Source organism: Corvus moneduloides, chromosome 1 (assembly GCF_009650955.1).
Source record: "Corvus moneduloides isolate bCorMon1 chromosome 1, bCorMon1.pri, whole genome shotgun sequence".
NCBI lineage: Eukaryota > Metazoa > Chordata > Aves > Passeriformes > Corvidae > Corvus > Corvus moneduloides.
Window position 1 is genome coordinate 39456378 of NC_045476.1, and position 23597 is coordinate 39479974.

Here is a 23597-nt window from a genome sequence, read left to right on the forward strand (position 1 = left end):
TTAATGCAACCTTCCACACATGCTGCTCAGTTGTACAAGTGTGAGAGGGACAAGGAGACTTAGGAATAGCTGTATACACTTCTGTTTCCAGTGTGCCACACTTCTTGTTCAGTCATCAGCACTTTTGTTTTTTCACGCTGTATTTTTCTTGTCTAGACAATTCACAAGGCTGCAGGCTGATTCTGCAGTAGGGCACCTCAAAGATCTTTAACACTTCCTGCAGGGCACCCTTCCAAGCATGAAACAGGGCAAATTTTTAAATAAAAATTGCCTCAGAAAAAAAAATGGAGGAAAATACTTGGCAAGCTTTTGAAACTAACCATAGCTGATAGATAGATGGATGGATGGATAGAGACATAGATAGATAGATAGATAGATTTCTACAGTTACAAAGGCATAGATGTTTTTCATTTAATATTGGTGTGTGCAATCATGACTGTGCTTGTGTAGCCTAGGCTGCTTAAATGGTTCCACTTTTTCTGTGCTTTGTGTGGCTGTAGTCACCAGCCAGGCTGTTTGTATTTAGAATTTTTTTGTCATCATACATGTATTGTGGTGAACTCATTTATAAAACAAGGTTCCAAGATAATGCTTGTGATGTGACTGTGTTATGTAACCACTGCCATAGATGCCAGTAGAAAACTAGGCTTTGGTAACTTGTTACTGATAATATCTTGCTCTGTGTATTGTGTAGGATTTGGAGTTCGTTTCAAAGCATAAATTAGTTTCTTACTGGTCTAATAACATGTCTGTATCACTTTCAGTACGTGGGATGCAAAGCAGGGCCCGGTGAAGGATGCCTACAGCCTGGCCAACAACCCTCAGTACAAGCTGGAGGTGCAGTGTCCACAGGGTGGTGCTGCTGTCTGGGTCCTGCTCAGCAGGCACATCACTGACAAGGTGCTGGTTCTGTACTGCGAGCTCTGACACAGCTTCTGTAAATCTTTCTGTATGGCTTTCTCTTATTAATATGTTACTGCCTATGTTCAGGTGTGTATGCCTGTGTACATGTAGAATTTTTTAATTCAGCAGGTACGTGTACCTGCAATTGAAACAGACCCAGAGTAAAATTTGAGCTGACTGATTCTATTCCACCATACAGGTTCTGAAGTGACTTTGAATCCTGGAGCCTGAATAAGTTAAATTAGTGGCTGTTTGTTTACTTCAGGCATTTTAAAAAGAATTCTATTGGGTATCCCAATAAATACAAATATCAGATCATACTTTGTGGTGATCAAAAGGGACAGTAGAATGTATACTTGACTTTGATTAAGCATTCATTATGTTTCACAGAATTGCACAACTCTGATTTGTGTTTGTTTGTGGGGGGTTTTTTTAATAGGATGACTTTGCACACAATCGGGAATTCATTACAATGGTTGTGTACAAGACTGATGGCAAAAAAGTTTACTATCCAGGTTAGTGTACCTTAATTGTCAAGAAGCTGATGTCACAAATAAACGAAGAATTACACAGAATTTTTTGGAGAGGAAAGGCACTTTTTCCTTTAAAACCTGATGCCTCAGTAAGAGGTCAGTCTTCTGAAATCGTTGTTTTGCTCTGTTTGATCCCACTTAAAGTCTACACTGAAGGATTAGGCCATTCTACGCATGCTGTAAGCACTCTTAAGAGGTCTGTGTAGTCCTGCTGACACTTATTTTGATGCAGCATTTTCTTTATTTTTTCTGTTTATTTTTCAGTGCCAGTAGTTAATGCTTAGAGGGAACAGATGTTATGTGTTAGTTTCTCTGATAGCATATTTATTTCCTACATTTGTGAAATTATTTAAAGGTCTACAGCTTCCACAAAATGAAAATAATCAGGGTTAATTGTCCCATGAACTTGGCTTAATAAAGTACCTAAGCAAGCTTATGAAATACAGGTGAACACTTCAGCATATTTCCAAGTATCAGGTATGGAATGTTTAAAATGTTAAAATTTTATCAAAATCTCACTCTTGGTCATTATATGTCAGATTCTCTTCACCTTGAGGAGAAGAGGTTTGGCTTTTGGAGCTTTGCTGTAGCTGTGAAGCAGCCATGTATGCTTTATTTCAAAACAGATAGCAGATCTGAGACACAGGCTGGGATACAGGGTGTAAAGGTAATGCCCAGGTTGAATGGATAGACTGAAACTTTAGGTCGAGCTAATAAGATCATATTTTTATTCATTCTTTCCATCAAGTTAGAGATTACTAAGAATATTCCTTGGAATAATTCAGTGAAGGTGCATCTTAAAACAGGTGGATTTGGCCTGTTGCTTTTACAGATAGGAATCTCTTTAGAACCAAGCTTGCATTCAGGTAGCGGCTCATGCAGCAACTCCCTTAGTAGCTTTTAAAGCTTTTTTCACCAAGGAGTGGAATTTGTGGGACTTTTTCTATTGGAATGGCTGGCAAGCATTGCATTTTTCACATCTGATCTTGTTCAGTCAATTCTGTTGACCAATTCCCCTAGATCCAAGCCTCCCCTAGAACCCAAGTCTTTCTGTGAAAAGAGCTGCTGATACCTGAACAAATCATCATCTGTTTTTGCAAGAGCTTCTCTGTGAGGAGAAGCAGATGCCCAAGACTTGCTTCTGGTGTTGCTGGTAGTTGTAGCAGTGCTTATTTTACACGTGTGTTTCACTGAAAACATTCTTAAGTGGGCAAACCCAAACACATTTGTATAGTAGAGGGAATTGTTCCATTGTGCTTGAAAGACACAGTCTAGCAAGACCAGTAGCAAAAACTGAGTGATTCATATGTTTTGTCTTGCTACACAAACTTTTTTAAAAACTTCTAATCTCGTGAGCTCAAACTTGTTTAAAGCCTTCTTCCATGGAAATAGATTGGTCAAGCTGCAGTATTATTTTTAACCATCTGTTAAAATGAAATGAGAACAAAGCAGCTAAATCCTTTGGCAGCAAGGCCGAGATTTCCCATTCCTAAGCTTCTTATTGTTTTATATTAATCCTTTCCCCTCTCCCATGTTGCTTTGTGGAAGATAATAAAAGGACTTAATCCTGGGCCTGTTGAAGTAATTGGCTAGACTTGGTCCTGCCTCACTGAAATTAAAAGAAGTCTGGAAAGAACCAATTAGAGGCGAAATAACAAATTACACTGTCTAATTGTAAAAGCAAACATTTGGGATCTTTCTAAGTACCACATGGGCATTGGTATTGGGCTGCAACTACATCTGTGTAATGATCACAGGGATTTGAAGAGAGAGGGAGGGAAAGCCTGTGTGATTTAGTTAAAGGAATTAACATGTTTTGAAGTATTGTTTATGAGGTGGCCAAAGATTTTGGCAGCTGTCATTCTGGAACTGTCCAGCCGATGGAGAAGGAACAGACACTTCAGAGATTTTCAAAGAGTGCTTAAACATTCATTACCTTTCTCTTGAAATTTCAACATAATTACAGTAGGCTTCTTTGAGTAGTGACTTTGGTGGGAGATGGATAAGCAGTCCTTACAAGTCTTGGGATTTAAGCTGTACTTTTAAGCACAGAATTTGTGTCTTTTCATGTGTGACTGTACCTCTCCTGAAAACAGTAGCTGATGTTAAGACTGTCCTTTTTATGGGTAAATCTTGATGCTCTCCTCTATTCAGAGCACTCGGGTCTGTTCAGTCTAATCTTAGTAGTAAGTTTACCAAGCTGGGGGATTTTTTGGTCAGGGAAACGTGTTCATCCTTTTCTTTTTCAGCTGATCCTCCTCCATATATTGATGGTATCCGGATCAACAGTCCTCATTATCTGACCAAGATAAAGCTGACCTCTCCAGGTTCCCATACATTCACCTTAGTGGTGTCCCAGTATGAGAAACAAAACACCATCCATTACACCATCAGGGTATGTGCTGTTGTTTCATAATGAACATAAGCAATTAAACTGTAAAGTGTCCTTTGTTTTTATATTTGAGAAAAATTCTTCTCAATCAGTATTGCTATTTTGGGAGGGAAGCTATGAATGATGGAGCAGAACCACTGGATGAAGTGTTTGGTAACGTTTTCCATTTGTAGTTAAGATATTAGTGTGATTTTAGTAACAAAATCAGCTGAAAAATACTCTTATTTCTTAGAATAAAAAAATATCTATGTACAGGCAGATCACTGGCTCTCTATATATCAAAAATAAATCTATTTTAGATCCTGGTTAAGATGTAAAGTTCTTTTGACTTCTCTAGGTCTTGACTTAGGATTTGGGTTTTTCTCTTAACTACTGAGTCACATAATGATCAATGCTAGATTTTTTTTTTTTTTTTCACTGAAAAAGAGTAAAATGCAGATTGTTTCCATTTTGCTTTTTTGTTGGGTTTTTTGGGAGGTTTTTTTTTGGTTTGTTTTTTTGGGCGGGTGTTTTTCTGTTTATTTGGTTTGGTATTTTTGTTAAGAAATTAAGTAGAACTAAGTCTTAGTCCCAGCACTATTCTGAATTTTGAGTTGGACACAGGGTCATCTGATGGGTAATATGGGCATACAGGGAACAAGTATCTAAAAATGTTGTGTAGGCAATTCTTCTTTTTTTTAATTTGTTGTGATTTCATTTAAAAAGTGGAAGATAATGTGTGACCTGCTGCTTCTTTTACAATGCAGGTGTATTCCTTGTGCAAGTTCACCTTTTCCAAGATTCCTACACCTTACACCATTTCTAAGCGGGTAAAGAAACATTTTCTTTTATGTGTGACTGGTTTGGCTTTTCCATATTTGAGATGTACAAGGTTTTTAAATATATGTTGATCCTAGTGCCCCACCTCTACCACAGAGAGTGTTGTTGCAGCTGTGCCATTACAGATGTGCTGCAAAGCCTCTGTAGAACAGTCTGGCCTTTGGAACAACCCATACCCTAATAAATCATCACTGCGGAAATCAGGTTGTGCTAGGAATGATGCAGAGTGAAAACCCCCCAGAAGCATTGCTCATTTCCCCTTGGGAGAATTGCATGATTTTCTTGGAAAAGCTCTTGGTATGATGGGACAAAATCAGCAACGCCAAACCAAAGGCACCAGTAGCAAGACCACAAGAAACAAACTTAGGATGGCAATATCACAACACAGTACTGTTCCTAAATTTTGCAAAGATACCTCAAGGGTCTGTAACCATTGGAATAAGCACTCCCATTGCCAAACAGGATCAAGGAAGTATATCCATTGTACATTTCCAGTAGAAATGCTCCCTGGGAGTACAAGAACAGGGGTGAGAGTGAAAAATTTGACTGAAATTAAGTCAGAAGCTCAGATAGTTTTGGGACCAGCTGCTGTTCATATTTCAGCTGTCAACATGAGCTGCAGTTACACCTAAAGCTGAAGTATAAATATAGCCAAGAACTCACAGGATAAAGTAACTTACATGTATTTTCATGTTTCAGCAGCTCTATCCTCAGGAAAGAGTAAGCCAGCAACTGTTAACTTTAGCTCTGTACCTACCATGCATACCCTGGGGAATCCTATTATAGTCAGAAGTCTTCTGTCCAAACAGTAACTTGTTAAGGAAGAGAAACAAAGGAGTTTGAGCCACAGTGGAACCGTCCATTTTCTAGGACGCTCGTGCCTGAAGCCAAGGATTGCATTACTTTGTGTGGTCAGGGGGACATGCTGGCTTGCAGCTTGGCTGTTGAGTTCAGACAGTGTTCCATACCAGCTGTTATTTCTGGAACAGTCCCTTGAAGCCTGTTCTAGAGAATGGTGAGTGAATAGAGAGATTCCTGGGAACATCGAGATAATTTGTTTGGTTCTTCCAGAAACCATTGTCCTATATAGCTATTAAAATCTGGGCTTACTTTGAGGAAGTGAAGAGGTCAAAAACACATTAAAGGTGAAAAGCCTGTTTGAGGCTTTCTTGAGGAAGGACATCTGTTTTATGTTGTAATATGTTTGAAAAGAAAATTAAGTATGTAGAAAACTTCTGTTAATTATTTGAAGATGTCTGTCTAATATTCCAAAAAAATAAAAGGTATGTTCTATCTATCTAAGGCCAGTTCTGTCTTTAGGATTGAGTATAAAAAGTTAGTTGCCTGTATTTAATGCCTGTTTGGTGATTGCTTAGCAGTCATCACACTCAAAAGCAAGCAGAGAACTAAATCACAGTTTAGCAGTAAAACCAAGTTTTTTATAGATGTCCTATACTGGAGTCAAGTGGTCACCTCTGGAGCTCACCAAGCCCTAATGTGATTCCTGAAATTAAGTGCAGCAGAAGTGGAAAAGGGCTGGAAAGCTCAACAGCATACAGCAGTTTCAGATTCCTGGGTAGCAGCATGGTAGGGGAAGAAATCCCCCTTGCTTCCACACTTACCATGTCTGAGGGGTTTGGGCACTGAGTGAAGAAATTAAATCACAAGGGAAAATGCTGCCCCTTGCTGATTTGACAGAGACAGGAGGGAAGTAACAGGAGAGATGGATCTCAGCTATAAATCTGTGGGAATGCCTGGCATGCCTTACAAGTCTAACCTTTCAGTTTAATGACTAGCAGGAGGAACTTGGAAACAGATGGTCTGTTTCTCAAAGTCTGAGCAGCATTTTTCCTCTTGTGTGTCTTTGTCCTTGCAGGATTTGTCCTTACTGTTATCTTGTCGCTGCAGTGCTGGTTCTCAGAGTGCAGAGAGGTGATGGACAGGGCTGGAGGCAGAGATCTTTAAAAGTAAAGGATACAACACTATTAGTATTGTACTGCCTGCATCACTGCTGTTCCTCATTTAACCCAATGGAGGAGTGTCTGAGGAAGAAAAACTAACCTGTGTAGTCTAGTATGTGTGGGATAGATGGGAAAGTGGGTCTTTTGTTAGCTCAGTTTGTCATAGTCAGAAACAGTCACTCCTTGCTTGTTTAATGTAAGCTGGAAAAATACAGTACACGTCTAAGGGATGTAAGGCTTTGATCAAGGGGGTAGGGAACTGCACAAGACTTAGTGAATGCACAACACAATCTTTCACTTCACTTTAAAAATTAGGAGAGGTCACTAAAGTAACCTGTAAAGTGAGAGGACCCTCTAGTCTTGTTTGTGTATATATATATATGTATATATATATATGTATATATATATATAAGCAATACAAATCCTTAGGATTTGTTTTCTGTGCTTTTGACTTCTTTCAGGTTAATGGACAGTGGAAAGGTCACAGTGCTGGAGGATGTGGAAACTTCAGAGACACCTACAAAAACAACCCCATCTATCAATTCCAGCTAGACAAGAATGGACCACTGCTAATTGAACTACGGGGCCCAAGGTTTGTAGAGAGTACTTGTCCATCAATACAGTGAAGGCATTGCATGTCAAAGATGAAGCTTTGTCAGTATCCCTTTGGGGAGGGTGGGAAGCTCATGGAAAATCCAGAGGACAAGGTGTTGACTCAGATTTAGTACTATTTATGTTTCTATCTTTACCATCAATAGTGTTTTAATCCTACACATTAACTACTGTGGGAAATCCTTGACCTATAAGGAAAGCAGTTGCCTTCCTTTCTCTTTAGTTTTGGGTCTGAGCAGAGCTATGGAAGAAGGTATAAAGGACTTTGTTTCTTAAAACTAATTATGATCATAATTCCTTTTATTTTGTAGTAGAGCTAATATGCAAGATGCTAAACCCTTACAGGCTCTGAGTCTGAAAGTGCATTTACTCTGCCACTAGCAGGCCAGGAGAAGTGCTGGATGTCAATGTCCTATAAAGTAGACTTATGCAGGCCAAATTCCTTTGACTCAATTAATGATTACCTCAAAATACCAGTATCCAGCACTTCTGAATAGCAGCATCTCCTGATCTGCAGTCAAGTGTTTATCCTTTGCAAAGCTATTTGCCCTTTGCAAAGTGGGCTCCACAAAATGGCAGAACTTTTCTATCTCTCCTCCCCTCTTTGAGGACACTCCTCATGAAATGAAGGCAGAGGTGTGGATGTATAGTTCCATGAATTGAGCAGTTTTTTGTATGCATTTTTTTCTGCACTTGCACATCATATTTGAGTAGTTTGAATGACAGGGGCAGTGGTGCTGGTCACATGCATTAACAGGAGCAGACAAAGTGTCCCAAGTTGTATTGCAACATGAGAAATTCTGCTGAGATCACTGACACCGAGTCCTCTGATAGCAATCAGATCACACCCCAGGATCTGTCCCATGTGGCACGAGTGTGTCACAAGCTTAACTACTTGAATTCTGCTTGAGTGCACAGGCAGGCTTCTAGCAGGCATTTTCCCTACAGTCTAGTTTAACCTGAATTGAGTTCTGTCTTCTTCCAGATGTCTTTCAGTTATACTGTATAGTTTTTAATAACTAGCCCTCTTCCTGGTAATCCTGATGACCCAAATATCTAAAGCAAGTCTGTCATGTCACTTGCAGGCAGTACAGCGTTGGTTTTGAACTTGTCACCGTCTCAACAGTGGGAGATCCTAGTTCCTATGGCTTTCAGAAAAAAAGCAGTGGTGACTACAGGTAACACGTAATGAAGTCTGTAGAGAGGTTTGAAACACACTTCAGATCCCATTTCTAACAGGTAGTTTTCTTTGCCATAGGTGTGGATTTTGCTACTTGGAGGTGGAGAACACATTTGCTGGAGTTTACAACATTATCCCCACCACATTCCTGCCTCAACAAGAGGGCCCTTTTTTCTTAGATTTTAACAGTACTACTCCTCTTAAGGTGTCACAGCTGCAGTGAGGAGACAGAACTGTCCAGTGCTGTTAAAAGAGATGGTTTTGATCTGTCCAACAGCCTGAGAACAGGTGAGGAACCCTTACTACACATGCACAAAAGAAAATTACATCCTGAGTTATAGCCAAAAGCATGGAATCACAGATTGCCAGTTAATTGTGGCAGGGAGTTAGCTATAGGTTTGCTGCTATGGTCCAGGAGTGAGCACTGTTCAACAGGCTTGGGAATAGGCTAAAATGCATATATTCAAATGAACCAGCAGAACTCAATTTATTGCAGTTTTTCCATACTTTGAATCAAAGTCTAGTGCATTTCAAGAAAAAATAACATTGAAATTCCCTCCTCCCAACATACAGGGTATATGGGCTAAAGATTCTATTCTTAAAGTAAACATGTAAGAAAAAAATATTCTTGTGTATTCTCCTTATTCAGTCTCAGGACCAAATAGCTTTTACTACATATTTGTGCTGCTATCTAAAATGTTTTCAGCACTGAACTGGTTCTCACACCTAAACATAAATGTACTACTGCTGAGCCGGTAGTATTCCACGTGTCAGCTTACCTGCAATATGTACCTAGGACTAAAGGAAAAGGAAGGTTCCAGCTTTAGCTGCTTCTGAAAGCAGAGCAATGGCTTTGCTCATGTTACATGTACTTTGAGAGCTGTTGCTTCATATCTGTATGACTTTAGTACAGAATACAGCATGAGGTTCTATGGCTTTCTTCCTGCCCGCTGCCAGACCTAGGCTGAGCCCGAGGAGCAGGAAGGACAGGAGGTTATCCAGCAGTAGTGTCCAGGCAGTGCAGCACAGTTCCTTGAGTAGCTATGAAAGGTTTTCATCTAAACATCCCCTGCAAGATTCTCTGTATCTACTGAGAGTGGTCTCAGTTGCTGGTGCAGGGAGATGGGGAATTGCCCACCATCAGCAACTCAGCAAAGAAATGTTTTATTTTCATCACTTTTATAAGTATGTATCCGGTAGGGAATGATCGTTTAAACCTCTCCCCCAATACACCACAGCTGCAAGGAATGCACTTGCTGATTCCATTATACAAGACATCTTTGAAAAGATACTCTTTTCCTTGTAAGTTGAAGCCAGTGAATGAATGAGCACATGGCCAGTGTCATCAATAGAAGCAGGGTCAGAGTTCTTAAAAAAACAGTGGAGGTGGGATTAATGCAGAACAAGGTTTTTTTAAGAAGCCTCTCTTATGTGCTCTTCCTCTAGATCTACATACATTGTATCTGAGGAGGATTCAAGATAAGAAGTTTTTATTTAATGCCAATTGCTTCACAGATCCTGAAATTGATTAAATTTTGTGATTTTTACAAAATTTACAATATTTGACAGTTGGGGGAGAGAGTATTTTTAAAACAGCCTTGGGAATTTTGCTGCCATTCAACCTGGTTTGGCAGTTTTCCAAGGCAAAAGGTAGCATTTAAGTCTTGCTTTTCAGCACAGGTGTCACTTGGCCATTGGGAAACTGAGCACACATTCTACAGGAGCACCAGAAATAGCTGTGGGCTAAAATTATTCCCACAGAAGTCTGCTATTAGTCCTCTCCAGAAAGTCCAAGAATCTTTTGTTTCATTTCCTTCATCAGACAGCTGCATAACAAGTGTCTAGCGCTGAAAGGGCAGCAATAGCTCATGCCTTTGAAAACACATGCCTTGTTGACTGCAGTTCTCTCAGAGACCATCTGGGCTAGGGAATTTGTGACAAGTTTGTCACAGAGTGACTTACCTTCTTATACAGAGAAGTTTCTGATTATTGCAATAAAGCAGTAGAGGGAACAGCATGGGCACAAGCTGAGAAAAACAACAGATTAGGTTCTTTGTGATTATGCTTGGCTTTTGGAGTATGTGCCAAGGACTGCTTCATCCCTACAAAATAAAAACTTCATTCAACTCCCATTTTCCCTACAAGTTTGTGTTAAGTTTTTAGCTGAGGCTAAACCAGAGTAGCAGTGGAGTCCTCCATGTACCTTATCACCTCTAAAGTCAGAGGCAGTAAGGAAGTCTCAGTAACTGAGTTCTCTTTTTGGCAGTACAAAAGGCAGATGCCGGAAGTGCCAGCTTTCAGCACCAAGTTCTTGCACATTCTCTGCTGTTTGAGATCAAGCTGGTAGACTTGCCTACAGGAAAATCTGTTGTTGTTCTTCAGTAGTTCGTTTCTACTCGGCAGGAAGGAGTTTTCCTTTCTTTTTCTCCCTGAGCACAAGTTAGTGCCAAAGCTTATGCTGCATGAAATGAGCATAGGGCTCAGCTTCTGTACTGTGCTGAACTTAAACTGAACTGAACTAAAAGTAAGAAATGTACTCACTTTCCTAGTGCAGGCAAAGGCACTAAGGACAAAGGATCCTGTCCCCACCAAGATACACCAATATTTCTTACATATTCAAAACAGTCAGTGGATTTGGCTTATCCCCATTGATGCACAGGACTTATGCTGTCAGTCTTGCATATATAAAACAAATTCTATTCAAATATTGCACCTGCATAGGCTACTAGAATGCCATCACTGTGCAGTTCCCTTCAGATATAGGTGTGAACACTCAGGTGGAGTATTTAAGAGGTACTACAAAATATCCATATAAATTGTAGTCTACAGATTCTGGTTATGGCAAATTACTTTTACAACAAAGTTTTCTTGCATTTTTTTCTTAAGAAGAAATGTTGATACAAGCATTTATGATTTGCTTTAATATTGTCTGTCAAATATATACTTCTATATTTTTTCCACAAATAAATCTGGAAAAATTATTGCAAAGGGAACTGATCCTTAGATTTTAACATGACCTCAGGCGACTAAGTTAAGCTTTTCTTTGTAGTGTTCAGCATTTTTTGAGCCATATGACAGAGAACAGAGTTTGTTCTGTTTGGAAGACACAGGTTAGCCCTTGATTGACCCGATCCCTCAGTTCTCAAAGATTCAGTGAGATGTAGTACCGTGGCTGAATGGTATCAACAGTTTCTATCCCAGCCACCCCAGACTCTGAGTTCAGTCCTCATCTCCTGCTGCAAGCTTCATGTAACTATTTTGTACAGTAATTATGCACTTAACCACACAATCTCTGCAGCCTTTGACAGCCACCTATTTAGAATTAGGTTTGTGTACATATAGTAGAGGTTTTCATCGCTTCGTCTTACAAGGACACTGAAATTGTTTGATAATACCAAAGAGAAGTAGAACTCCTAGGTTAACACTTGCTTTATACATTCTCATGTCAGGGCAGCTGAAGCAATCATGTATACTTTGATACACCAGAGGCTTATTTTTATACCCATGAAGGCAGCTACCATCATGTTACACTTCAGAATCCATGAAGAGCTTAAGTAAAAAGTAACTGGAGAAAGCTTGTTCATTTGCTTGTACTCCACAGCAATGTATGTTCATTTAAGCCTGTCATATTTATAATTACAGCTTTTATGAATTTTAAAATAAAATGAGTTTTCCATTAACTTATTAGACACGCAGTTCTGCCTGTTTCCTTGCACATTTGAAGGGCGGTTTACCTTCCAAGTCTGGGGCTCACCAAAGGAGGAAGGCTGCAGCATGATCTTTCAGCAACTCTTGCAGAAGGGTGCAATAAAAGGAAGGGCAGAGGGGGTTCAAGGCTCTTTCAAACTTCCAGATCAATGGTTTTATCCCAATCAGGACATATGCAAGGCAGCACACACACAAAATTAATTCATCGTGCCCAAGTGTGGGAAGTTTGGGTTTCCAGACGGAACAGGCAAGATGAGAAGAAATTCGATAGGAAGAGAGGTTAAAAAAAAAAAAATCACCACCAAAACAACCATTCAAAGAACCCAGGAAAATGTAACAGGTGTTGACTGGGAGGTCTGCAAAAGTGAGATTCAACCACAAAGACTGCTGCTAGTTTTTGTAACTGAATGCAGCACAGACAACAGCTCAACTATGAAAGTTTAAGTAAAAACGCTTAATACAATGTGGCACGTCTGTACTGCTTTTCATATTTAATACTGTCTATCCCAGCTTTTCCCCAAGTGATGATCACATCAGAAAATGGAACCACAGATTTCTTTCCTAAGCATTTTCTGGGCGTGGGAACTGCTGGCAGTGAAATATTTCAGCCTTAAGGTCTTCAGAAGATGTAAACATACAAATGTCTAACACAGTTACAGCTTAATAGCTATAATGTGATGAATCTATTTTATGAAAACAGGATTCTTTGCCTCCAATTCTGCATGGCTTTACAGCCAATTTCAGCAGAGGTACAGAGGTCTAATGTAACAGAATACCTTCCTCCTCCTGCACACTAAGGGAGTTTTGGAGAACCTGGCTAAAGCTCTCATCTTGTGGCACAGTTCAGAATAAAAAGTGAACCATGTATGCAGGGATTTGGGAAGCTGGAAAGAGGCACCAGTTGCCCACATACCACAGTGGATTCTAACACCAATGTGACCCCAGCCTGCAGTCTTCAGCTGGAAGTGGATATTTGGAGACTAAACTTGAGATAAACTTCACTTACACAGACTCAGAATGTGGAAAACAAAACTGTTTACTGTAGTGTGAAGAATTTTACATTAACTTTGAGAATAGATACACAAGCTGTGGCAGGGATGAAATACAACAGGACTGCAAAAACATAGAATAGAAAATACTTTGGGCAATACTAAAATTCCCATCAAATTAACAATATAAACTGACGTTTTAGATAAAATGGTGCTTTCAGAAATGTTTAGTCACCAAAACTGAAGAGTCCTAGAATTTTTACTACCACTTATTAGCATAATTATCAGACACTACTACTGCCTAACAGCTGCTGGCAAAACATGCCCCGTGCCCTTTCTAGTTTTATTGAACACTTTGTCTAGGGCATACTAAAATCCCAAGTCCCTTTAACAGTTATAAACCCCCACACAGTACAACCTACAGAGAAGCTTAAGAACACATTGTCAATCTACACTGGCAATTCCTTTTCTTCATGCACATTTCAAGGGCAAAACCCTTATCATAATCGTCCTGAAAACATCTATGACTCCCATTTTTGAGGAAAAAAAACCCAACCAAAACAAATAACACTTAAAGTGCTGAAAAATAATACTTCACTTCTCAGGGGAGCGGAAGGGCAAGGGGCGAATCAACTCTTTTTGGTCACTGGAATCAGCTGCAGAGTCCAAGCCAGACTCGGGAAGGTGTCTAGAAAGGGCCTCCCACTGCTGGGCATTACCATCCCCTTCCTGTCATCCATCTATTTTATAGGCTTTTAGAGGCATGACTCATTTTATCCTTTCTGTGAGCACCAAGGGAAGAGTGAAGGCTTTCAGATCCCACACATGCAACAGTCTTCCTGTATACAAAATACTTCTACGGTTTCAGCATAATACAGACAAATACAGATGTTTAAAGATTATGCCACTTGTACTCAAGAGATCAGTTGTATCTAAACAGCATTTCATTCTACAAAACCGAAGCCAAACCGCTCTCTGCAAATGTCTGGCTTGAATTTCAGACCCCCAACTGGCATGAATTTACACGGGAACATTACTAGTTATTGCTTCAGCCAGGCTGCTACAAAACAATTTACAAAGTCTGTGAAATATGAGCACAGCTTAAACATTTGATAACTCGTCCGGCCTACAAAGGATTTACTGAATAAAAACTTCAGCCTCCACATCAATTAAACTTCTTAGTGCATTTGTAAATTCTCAAAGTAAACGCTTAAGATTTGGCATATATTATTGGCACAACGTTCTTCAAACACTTAGAAGTTCATGTATAAATATTTAGACTCCCATTAATCAGGACGGGGCACGAGAAGGACTCAGCCAATCTGGGCAGCTTTCCTGCCCGCGCATATTCCCTCTTTGATTTTCATGTACTGAAGGGAGAGCTGCTTCATTCGGTTATCCAGAGCCAGCCCTTCAGTGGAGCTGCTCCTGGTGCTGCTCCTATTCTTGTTCACTCTGTCGCTTGTCTTGTTCTCAGCCCCTTCTGCCCTATCCCCTGCAAAGAAAGGATTAAACTGGATGTTAAACCCGGATTTCATTCTACAAGTTAAGCTTCAAGCAGGTGCCTCTGCAGCTTCCTTTGCCAAAGCACAGAAATCACAGGAGCAGGAGCAAGATGCTTTAACAAAACCAAGTTGGCCTTCCAAGCTGTGATTGTCTTGTGCATTGCATCAGCAAATCAGTGAGAACAGCCTTAGCATGGAGCAGACAAGGGCAGTGGTAATCCTCTAGGCTGAGTTAGTCAGCCAGGGCTGGCAGAGCCTGCAAGAAGCTCCTTCTGGCATGTTATTTTTTGTGGGGATTTTGGTTTTTTTTTCCCCCTGGAAAGCAAGTTTTTCAAAAAGCAGGACAGTAATTTAAATAAATAAACTCAGATTTTCCTCCAAATAAATGTACCATGAGAATCCCACTGATCACTTATTTCATGAAAAGTCTCAAACTAAGACAGAACTGGGGAACGTTCCCAGCCAGGAGAACAATACTTAATACATTACAGACATTGTTGTTAACTTTGAGACACAGGGCCTTCCACAATGGCCTTCCACAATTGCCTTCCCCAAAGAAGTGGCCAACAGGTCAGAGCATTCCCTGGCATATGCCTAGGGGATCTGGGAAGGTTTTCCTGCTCTCTTTATGAAGCTGAAAAACACTGGCCCAGAGCGAATCCAGCTGTGCATACCTCTCTCAGCTTCACATTCCGGGGAGGAGGCCCCACTGCATTCGCTCCGGGGGCCGAGGACAGGGAAGATTATCCCAAACTCAGAGAGGGAGACAGGGCTGGGCAGATCCAGGCTTCCAGGTCGTGTTGCAGGAGGAAACTGAGTTGGCACGTCACAGGGACTCGTAGGACCGGAGCTGAAGCTGGATACTGACTGAGTTTCTGAATCTTCTTCAGACACAAAGCTGCTGCCATTATCATCCTCAAACACCTCTGAAGCCACTGCAATGTTCAAAGAACATTCCAGTTAGTAATTCAACCCCCCTCTCCTGCACCTTCCCAGGCAAAGGCAGTTTTTCAGGTTTGCATCTTCCATACACAGACACACTGCTATCCCATGGGCTGCCCACTCTGGTTTTCTGCCCCCTGTGCAAAGCCTTAGCCTGGTTCTGCCCTGAGGAGCAGCACACCTGCCGGCCAGGCCATGCAAGGGCCGCTCTGCAGCAGCTACTGCTCCTCATGCCAAGAAGCTCTTGGATTTTTACTAGCCCTGCTGGCCTTGTTCACTCATGGTCTTCAGAAGACAACTTAGGTTACAGCCCCAATTCCCTGTGTCTGCCTCCCCCAGCACTACCTTGATCCCAGCACAGCCTCCTGGTTACTTAAGGAGCTAATTAGAAAGACATAGGTCCCAAGATCCCTTTTTGAATGAAGATCACCAAACAACACCAAATTTAAAAAAAACCCCAACATGTATTCTTTTCTCTGCTTGTGTTTGCTCAGATCTGAATTTTAATTAAAGCAAACCTGCTCTAAACTGTCTGTCTAGATTAAGCTGCAGGGTCCTTAAGAACAACCAGAGGAGAAACCCATTAAAGGCTTCATTTTGTGCAACACAAGGGTGTAGATTTTGCTGAAATTCAACACACTTCAGAGGCACATTGCAGGCTGGGGACCAAAGACTTCTGCACACAAGCAGTCCCACTGGGATCAGAAGGTTCTCTAGACGCATCAGCCTCTACACCACACAAGTGTGTGATGGAATCACACTGTCCTGAAGAAGTCCAAGACACAGCAAGACATCCACAGTGACCTGAGGTTATCTTCAATTCCTCCTCCTTGCAATTCCTGTCATTGTTAGCGAGGCTCAGAATTGCCTTGGAAGAGCAGCAGGAACAAAGCAGCAGCATTAAAAAAATGGCTCAAAGGAGAAGCTTCAAAGAAGTTCTTCTGTCACCTTGGCAGCCTGGGGCTCACAGGTACCACCTGGACACGAAGGTGCCAACAGAGGCAGCTACTGACATGATTATGGAAGAGATGTTCAGCCTCCTTCTGCTGGACTTGCAGATTGCAGAACTGCACTTACACGTTGCAAAACTGACCTAAAAGGCTTCAAACATAAAATGGATAACATTCCTGAGCCCCCTCCAGGGCACTTCATGCTCAGAGACAGCTTTTCTTGTGGTTTGGGTTTTGTTGTTTTGTTTTTAATGAAATCAAATCCAAGACTGCAGCAGGGCCTTTCTTCTCGCTGCATTTCATCAATATATGGTGAGCAGTACAGGTAACTTTGCAGGGGGTGAAAGCAATAAAAGGTCTGGCAAAAAAGATGTTTCCAATTAGAGTCCTCTGCTTGGCAAGAAGCACTGACATCAGGCAGTCTACAAGCAGCACAGTTTAAGCTGCAGCTTCCTTTTCACCATCTAAATTCACCATAATGCACAGGAGCATCTGCAAGGGCCAAGAAGCTCTTGCTGATGACGAGGTGTTTTATCCAACTCCGGCAGACAGAAATCAAGATACAAAAGGACCTTGGTGGAAACCTCGCCCCATGTTACAATGAGAGTTTAATCCAAGCTATTTTAGCTATTAAGTCTGGCAGGCTGCTAGTCTTGCCTTGTCATAACCCAGTTCTGTGATGGCACCAGACACAAGCTGATGTCTTTCCACCCATGTCAGACTGGGCAATTCAAAAAGAGGGATGAGCCCACACTGCTGGTCCTTGTCTGCAGCCTCAGCAGCAGCCAGGGGAGCCAGCAACTAATATTAATTAGTATTAACTTTCCTGGCTCTTTCTGCCCCTATATCCCAGGCCCCTGAACTCCTTCAGCACAAGATACCCTCAAGTCAGTTATATCTAAGGCTTTCAGGAGGCCTTCTGCCTGAGGAGGGGGACTTGTGGGCATGCAAAAGAGGCAATTACTGCCTAGCTCAGAAAGGATCAACCTCAGGAATTCAGGGTGGCAGAAGATAAGCAGCCACACCAAAAGCTGGCTGCATCAGCTGTCCAGACACAGCACTCGCTGCTGCAACTCAGGTCCCAACTGCACAGTACTGAGTGAGAGAGCACCAACACATCGTGCAGGAACTCCTGCCACTGCAGAGGGTAGAAGCCAGCCCAGGGCTCCTTCCCAGCTCCCACGCCTCACACAAGGCTGTACCATGGAGCTACAAGGCCTCAGTGCCAGTACACACTGGTGTCTATGTGGAAATTGCATGTTCTGCCTTTGGGCACCAGGGCTGTGCAATTGTGAACTCCTGCAATCCTGACCTAGACTTTTCCCTGCAAAAATGAAGCTGAAATACAAATTAAACTGGAATTTTTGGGACTGGGCAGCAAGAAGACTTTCTGCATCAAGAAGGGGAAAAAGTGTCCAGGAAGGAGGCAAAAGTAGGCCACATGCAATGCCCATCTATCCACTTTCACCCACAGCCAGGACAAATGCAAACTCGCCATGTAACAGGCCTTGCAACACAAGGTCTCCACGTGCCCCCAGAAAGCAGAGGTTCCCTTGCTTGCTTGGAGGTTGTTGCTGTCACCAATATCTCCTACAGAGCCCCTCAGCACACTGCATCAGCATATTGCTGCTTCTTCACTTCCTTGTTCACAGCACACATGCTCTGCTGAAATCACATCTTGGCAAAAGACTCTGCAGCACCAAGGAGCTTATCCTTACACGCTTCCATGTGAGCATCACACCTTTCTGTACTACTGTAGCCACAACTTGAGTTCCCTCTGCCACAGGCCAAGCACTGGAAGACAACACTTGATCCAAAAAGTCTGCTCCCAGGCTGGCTGAATGATCTGCAACAGCCTGCGACCACTCCAGGCAAGTCACTGCCAGCAGCAGCACTGGCTTAAAATTAGACACATGCTTTGAAGTGCATTAATTTCGCTCCTTACAGCACTGTACAAAAAACTACAGAGATGTTAAGGGAATGGCTGATGCACTTTAACTCATTACCCTTTCCCTTGAAAATTGGCTATTAAAGAATGTAATCAACTCCTGCAATAACAAGAAGCGTCATAACTTAGCCACAGTCTCACAGCAGCCAGCAAATTTCAAAACTGCAGAATACACAGAGCAACCCTAATGTCAGCATTCCTTACGATGCCCACGGGATATTCCCAAGCACAACAGTGCTCTGTACTCACTGGAGACGGTGTCTGACTCCGGTTTACTCGCTGACAGGTCTTCCACAGAGGTATTGCTCCCCTCGGCACCCACGCCACATCCTCGGGGCCCCATGGCAGTGGACCTTCTCCTCTCATGAATCTCATCTGAGATCATCTCCAGATTTTTCAAGGCAGTCTTATACTCTCCCTTTGCCAGGGCCAGTTTGGCCTGCAGGTCATCCACTGTTTTCTTCAGTTGCTAACAAGGGAGACAGGTATTAGATGGACTTTCACTACAAACAAGGCACAGCACACAGTTCCCTGTTATGTGTCCAGGTGCCCTGGCTCTGGACAGGCAAGCACAAACCAGGGCTGGTATCTGGGGGATGGCAGAGTTCAGAATTCAGAAGCACCCTGGCACAAGCAGTGGCACTTGTGAAGGAGACAAGAGCAAGGCCAACCACAGGAGCCAGGGACTGGGACTGCCTCTGGAGTGTGGTCACAGCCCCTGGCTGAGCACAGAGCAGAGGCCCTGTTAACATGTGAACATGCAGGATCTCTCCTTAACAGGAATGCACTCTCAACTATGTCACTGCTTACCCCAGAACCACCCCAAGGTCTGCAGGGCACAGCAGGGCTGGGGATAACCCCTGAGGGGGCTAAGCCCCACTCTCTGCTGAGCACCGAACCCATCACTTCTGCTCACCAGATCTGCAGAGCAGACAGCAGCAAACCTCAAACCCTGACAGCTGTAATACAGCAGTTCCTGTGTTCCCAGGCACAAACACCACCCTACAGCAAGGGCAAAAGTGTTGTACATCCTATTTCCCAAAGGGGAAACACTGATTGTGTGTCTGTGGCTGTCTCAATGCTGGTTTTTAATGTGCATTAAAAGCAATCTGTGCTGTCTTTTTCCATACAGTTTACACAATCACCTTGCTTCAGGAAGGCACTGAGCAGCTGCCATGGAGAAGCAACAGGCTCACAAACAGTGGGCCTTTGCCCATGGAAAAAAGGGAACTTCTCGAAAGATGCTTCTAGGCAGATGGGATTATTGGGCTGGCATCCAGCCCAGGGCAGGCAAGGGTTCCGCCTGAGGGAGCAGCAGCTGCAGGCAGGCAAGGCAGAGTAGGAGAGGGCACCCAAGCCTGTATCCTGGCAAGGAAAAAGGTGCACACCAGACTCTCTGAGGCTTACAAAATGCTGCTGAATCTCAGGCAGCCCAGGGAAGGACTCTCAAAACTGTTGTGGGATGTGCCTTGTACCCCAGACAAGGAATGGAAATACTTTTCTAGCTAGGCTCCTACCAACCCAGCGCCCCACTGGAGCCTTCCTGCACCCATGGCCAGCAGTCCAAGGCAATGTGCTCCATGTAAACCCTGAGCACATCCCACACAACAACAGTACCGGCCACCACCCTGCAACTCCGAGAAGCCAGGCTCCTGGTTTTGGGGGCCACATGCAGCAAAAGTCACTCAGGTAGAGAGTGATTCTTGCATTTGAATTTGTAGGGCTACTCTGCCCTCACAGCTCCAAGACTGGCTGTAATAGCAGGGATTACCATCCCACACAGAACTGCCATGCCCACCTCAGGGCCACTGTGCCCTGCAAGGCATTTGCTATGCCCAAGCACTGGCCAGTCATCATTGCACCACACAGAATGCAGCACAGAGATGCCAAAAAGCCCTGGAAGCCTACCCAGCCAAATCCCAAATCCCTCTTATGCCAAACCCCAAATCAGAAATTCACATCTGCGTGATGTTTGAGCACTGCAAGCAGGTTACTTATTCTGTTAATTGATCCAACCAGTGAACATAAAAGAGCACCCCAAGCACAGCTAAACAGTCTGAAGCACAAAATACAGGGGGAAAAAAAAATGAAACCCACAACAAACAAATAAATCCCAGATACATTAAACTACAAGAAGCAAAGATAGTGAAACTGTACTCTTTTGGTTCTGACAGAGTTCAAACACTCATATTTCACACAAGGAAACAAAGACTCTCTTAGTCTTTTATCTTTAAAATGTGCTTAGCAAATTGCTCAAGAGGTTTTGAATTGGCTTTGTATAGAAACACAATGCAGTTGTCAGAGCACTTTAGATGCAATTTCAATATTTACTGTAAGCAGTAAAGAGTTTCAGATGGATCTGAATTACATACTTACCTCTAGTTGGACATAGTACTTCGCCTTGAGTTCAAAATAAGGTCTGTGGAAAAACAAAGAACAGTTGTTTACAATCACTGGGACTGAATGCAGTGTACTGGCGTGGGAGTTGCTCTCTTTGTAGCATTAACACAGCTATTTTGTGTACCACTGCAATCTCAAGAGACCACTATTCAGATGATGGAACACCTACACATGTTCTCAGTGTCTCTTACTCTCTAATGCATCTATTTCTCATGGGTCTTTTGACCTAAATACAGATTGCAAAATTCCAGTTTTTGGAGTTGACAGCATAATTCCTCCAGGCCTAGATTCTGCAAGATATTTAAATGTAACATCCAGCTTCAGGCACAGGCATCCTCTCTCTACTCAGCTGATTTCTGAGCCCACAGCATATGTAAATTCCCACAGAGGGTGAACCTGCTCCGTGTTCAGGTGTGGGGGGTAGAAGGGCAGTTCTTGGGTTTTTCAGTGAAGGGTGTGAAGGGAGCTCAGAGCACCACATACAAGGGCACAACATTTCCCAACAGTGGCCACCAGGCACTTCCCTAAACTTGCTTATAAGGTTGCAAGAGGACAGGGGTATAAGAGGTGCAGTACAAAGCCTTGAAACCACTTTCCATGCTCAAAGTTTTGAAGCCCACAAGCCAGTATCATCTGATACAACACTGAGCAGGACTAAAAAAAGAAAAGCTCTGTTATTTCAGCAGGGCTCACTACCCTTCTCCCCTCTCAGAAGCTCTCCTGGAAAGTAGGGGAGAGATAAACAATTGGATATGGTTTTACATGAAATAGAATGTGAACTACCCTTGTTGTGTTTCTACCCTGACAGCAAGGCTCTTCTGAGCTGTAAGCCCTACTGCAGCCGCATTTGGGACTTCAGGAGTGTGAAGCTGTGGCTTTCTGATCCTATATTCTTTGAAGGGTTGAAATCACTACACAGTCACACACAAAATAACTGAGTTGTGTTTCCATTAGAGTAGGTAATTTCCAGCTCTGATATTCTTAAGCACCTTCCCACCATCATCAGGAGCGCACAGCCAAGTCTCCATGCTTCCAGGGACAAGATCCAGCGAAAATGCACCTCTGCCTTCCCTTACTGGGACATAACCCTGCCCAAGGCTACACAAATGCACCTGCCAGGCAGGATAAAACACTGCAGTGGAGAATTTGGATTCAACAGATAAAGGACTCCTACAGCCATACCCCAAAGCAATGGGAGCACGCAGATAGTGACAGAATGGTGTTGCAGGGAAACATGCACAGGGAAAGCATTGAAACCCACCCACCTCAAATGACCCGATTCTCAACCTTCCTTACCCTGGTGCCAGCTGGGAGGGAACAACCAGGCTTGAGTCCTAACCTCCCACCAGCTTCCACAAGCCTTGGGAAAAGTCCCTTCTCTATCAGCAACAAGCACACGTGTGTTTGCATGGTGTGAAAAAACAACACATAAATGCATATGTGTGTATACACAAATACCTACACGTGCACATACAGGCAGGAACGCTTACGTGCAACAGGCAAGAAAAACCCCACCTCAGCCACCAAAAGGAGACCAAGAGCCTCACACATAAACACTCCTGCTCACTGATGGCTCACACACAGCTGGGCACCTGATGCCAGCAGGAACCAGGGCACTGGCAGGGGAGGAACTCCCATGTCCTGGGGTCACTTCATTCCCTCACATCCGTGGCCCTGTAGCCACTGAGGGCTGGTCTGTAACTCAGCAGGGCAGGAGACTCGCCCACAGATGCAATCCTACATCACTGGCCAGCTGAGTCCAGGGCACTGCACAAAGTGCTTTTGAAGTCAATGACAGGAAGAGTGAAAGGCACTTTGCCCAAGTCGCCAGAGCAGAAAGTGACTTCCAAAAACCAGCTAACACAGGCGAGTTCATTATCCTACAGCTCCGAGGCACTGAGCCAGGAGATCTGGTGACTGTTAAGAACATGCAGCCGTATGCATTTTCACAGCTTACAAGCAAATAAACACCCAGAAACTAAATTAAAAACAAAACCAAAACAAAACTATCCAATAACCCTTCGATCATCAACTTTACACGGTAAATCATCTAAATGACTTTCCTCCAGGATGCCCCAGTCTTGCTTTCAAAATAGTAATGCTTTAAGCATCTTAATCCCAGCTGAAGCAAGGAGCAAATGCAAATCATTTTCTGCCCAAAAGAGAGCAACTCATTCAGCACGTCTATCCAAGAGTTTAAAGAGAGGATGAACAAAAGGCCAGAAAGGCCCAAGTGTTACAGCCAGTGCTCCCACACCACCCAGGGAGAAGGTCAGAGCAGGATGCTGGTGTTAAATCCTTCCTGAAAAGCAGCTAGAGGCCAGCTACACCCTACAATACAAACAGCCACAAATTCAGCAGCCTCATTTCCCAGCTTCTGTAGCCACTTGACAGCACTGATGTTTTCAGTTCAGTTGCAATTTTCCTTTATGTGAAAATTGCAATGCTGGGAAACGACTGACCTTTCCAACATCCCTATGTAGCATGACTTCAAAGACATCCGCAACTATTTGTGCCACCAGGCATCTTTCATGTTAATACTAGGTTAGAAGTGGCATTTCTGTACACCCTTTATTAAAGGAACTCCAAAACACCCTACCTAGATGGTTTATGCTGCAGTCAGCCCTGCTGTGAGACAAAGGAATATACTGGGATCCTTCCACAGAAGTGAAAACCAGCTTGGCCCAAGGAGAATGACACGAGACACCCCTCTGAGGGTAGTTCCAGCAAGGAAATGAAAACTCTGAGGCACATC

General features: G+C 42.9%; 2 protein-coding genes across 4 annotated transcripts in view; one reads left to right on the forward strand and one right to left on the reverse strand.

The window, feature by feature from the left end:
* CAPN7 (calpain 7) overlaps nucleotides 1-12092 on the forward strand; it is a 33203-nt gene extending 21111 nt beyond the window's left edge. For 2 of the 3 annotated variants that reach the window (XM_032106903.1, XM_032106913.1), the window contains 7 exons: nucleotides 765-900; nucleotides 1343-1418; nucleotides 3686-3831; nucleotides 4575-4637; nucleotides 7070-7200; nucleotides 8306-8398; nucleotides 8479-12092. In XM_032106903.1, coding sequence (XP_031962794.1) covers nucleotides 765-900; nucleotides 1343-1418; nucleotides 3686-3831; nucleotides 4575-4637; nucleotides 7070-7200; nucleotides 8306-8398; nucleotides 8479-8623 — 790 coding nt within the window. In that variant the 3' untranslated portion in view covers nucleotides 8624-12092. The remainder of the gene's footprint in view (nucleotides 1-764; nucleotides 901-1342; nucleotides 1419-3685; nucleotides 3832-4574; nucleotides 4638-7069; nucleotides 7201-8305; nucleotides 8399-8478) is intronic. The other variant, XM_032106922.1, reaches the window with a different exon arrangement.
* A 1031-nt stretch (nucleotides 12093-13123) lies between these two features.
* The window catches only part of SH3BP5 (SH3 domain binding protein 5), a 51765-nt gene continuing 41291 nt past the window's right edge, over nucleotides 13124-23597 (reverse strand). The window contains exons 6-9 of the mRNA XM_032106936.1: nucleotides 20819-20861; nucleotides 18692-18911; nucleotides 15277-15537; nucleotides 13124-14592 (exon numbers count right to left, since the gene is read on the reverse strand). Coding sequence (XP_031962827.1) covers nucleotides 14411-14592; nucleotides 15277-15537; nucleotides 18692-18911; nucleotides 20819-20861 — 706 coding nt within the window. The 3' untranslated portion in view covers nucleotides 13124-14410. The remainder of the gene's footprint in view (nucleotides 14593-15276; nucleotides 15538-18691; nucleotides 18912-20818; nucleotides 20862-23597) is intronic.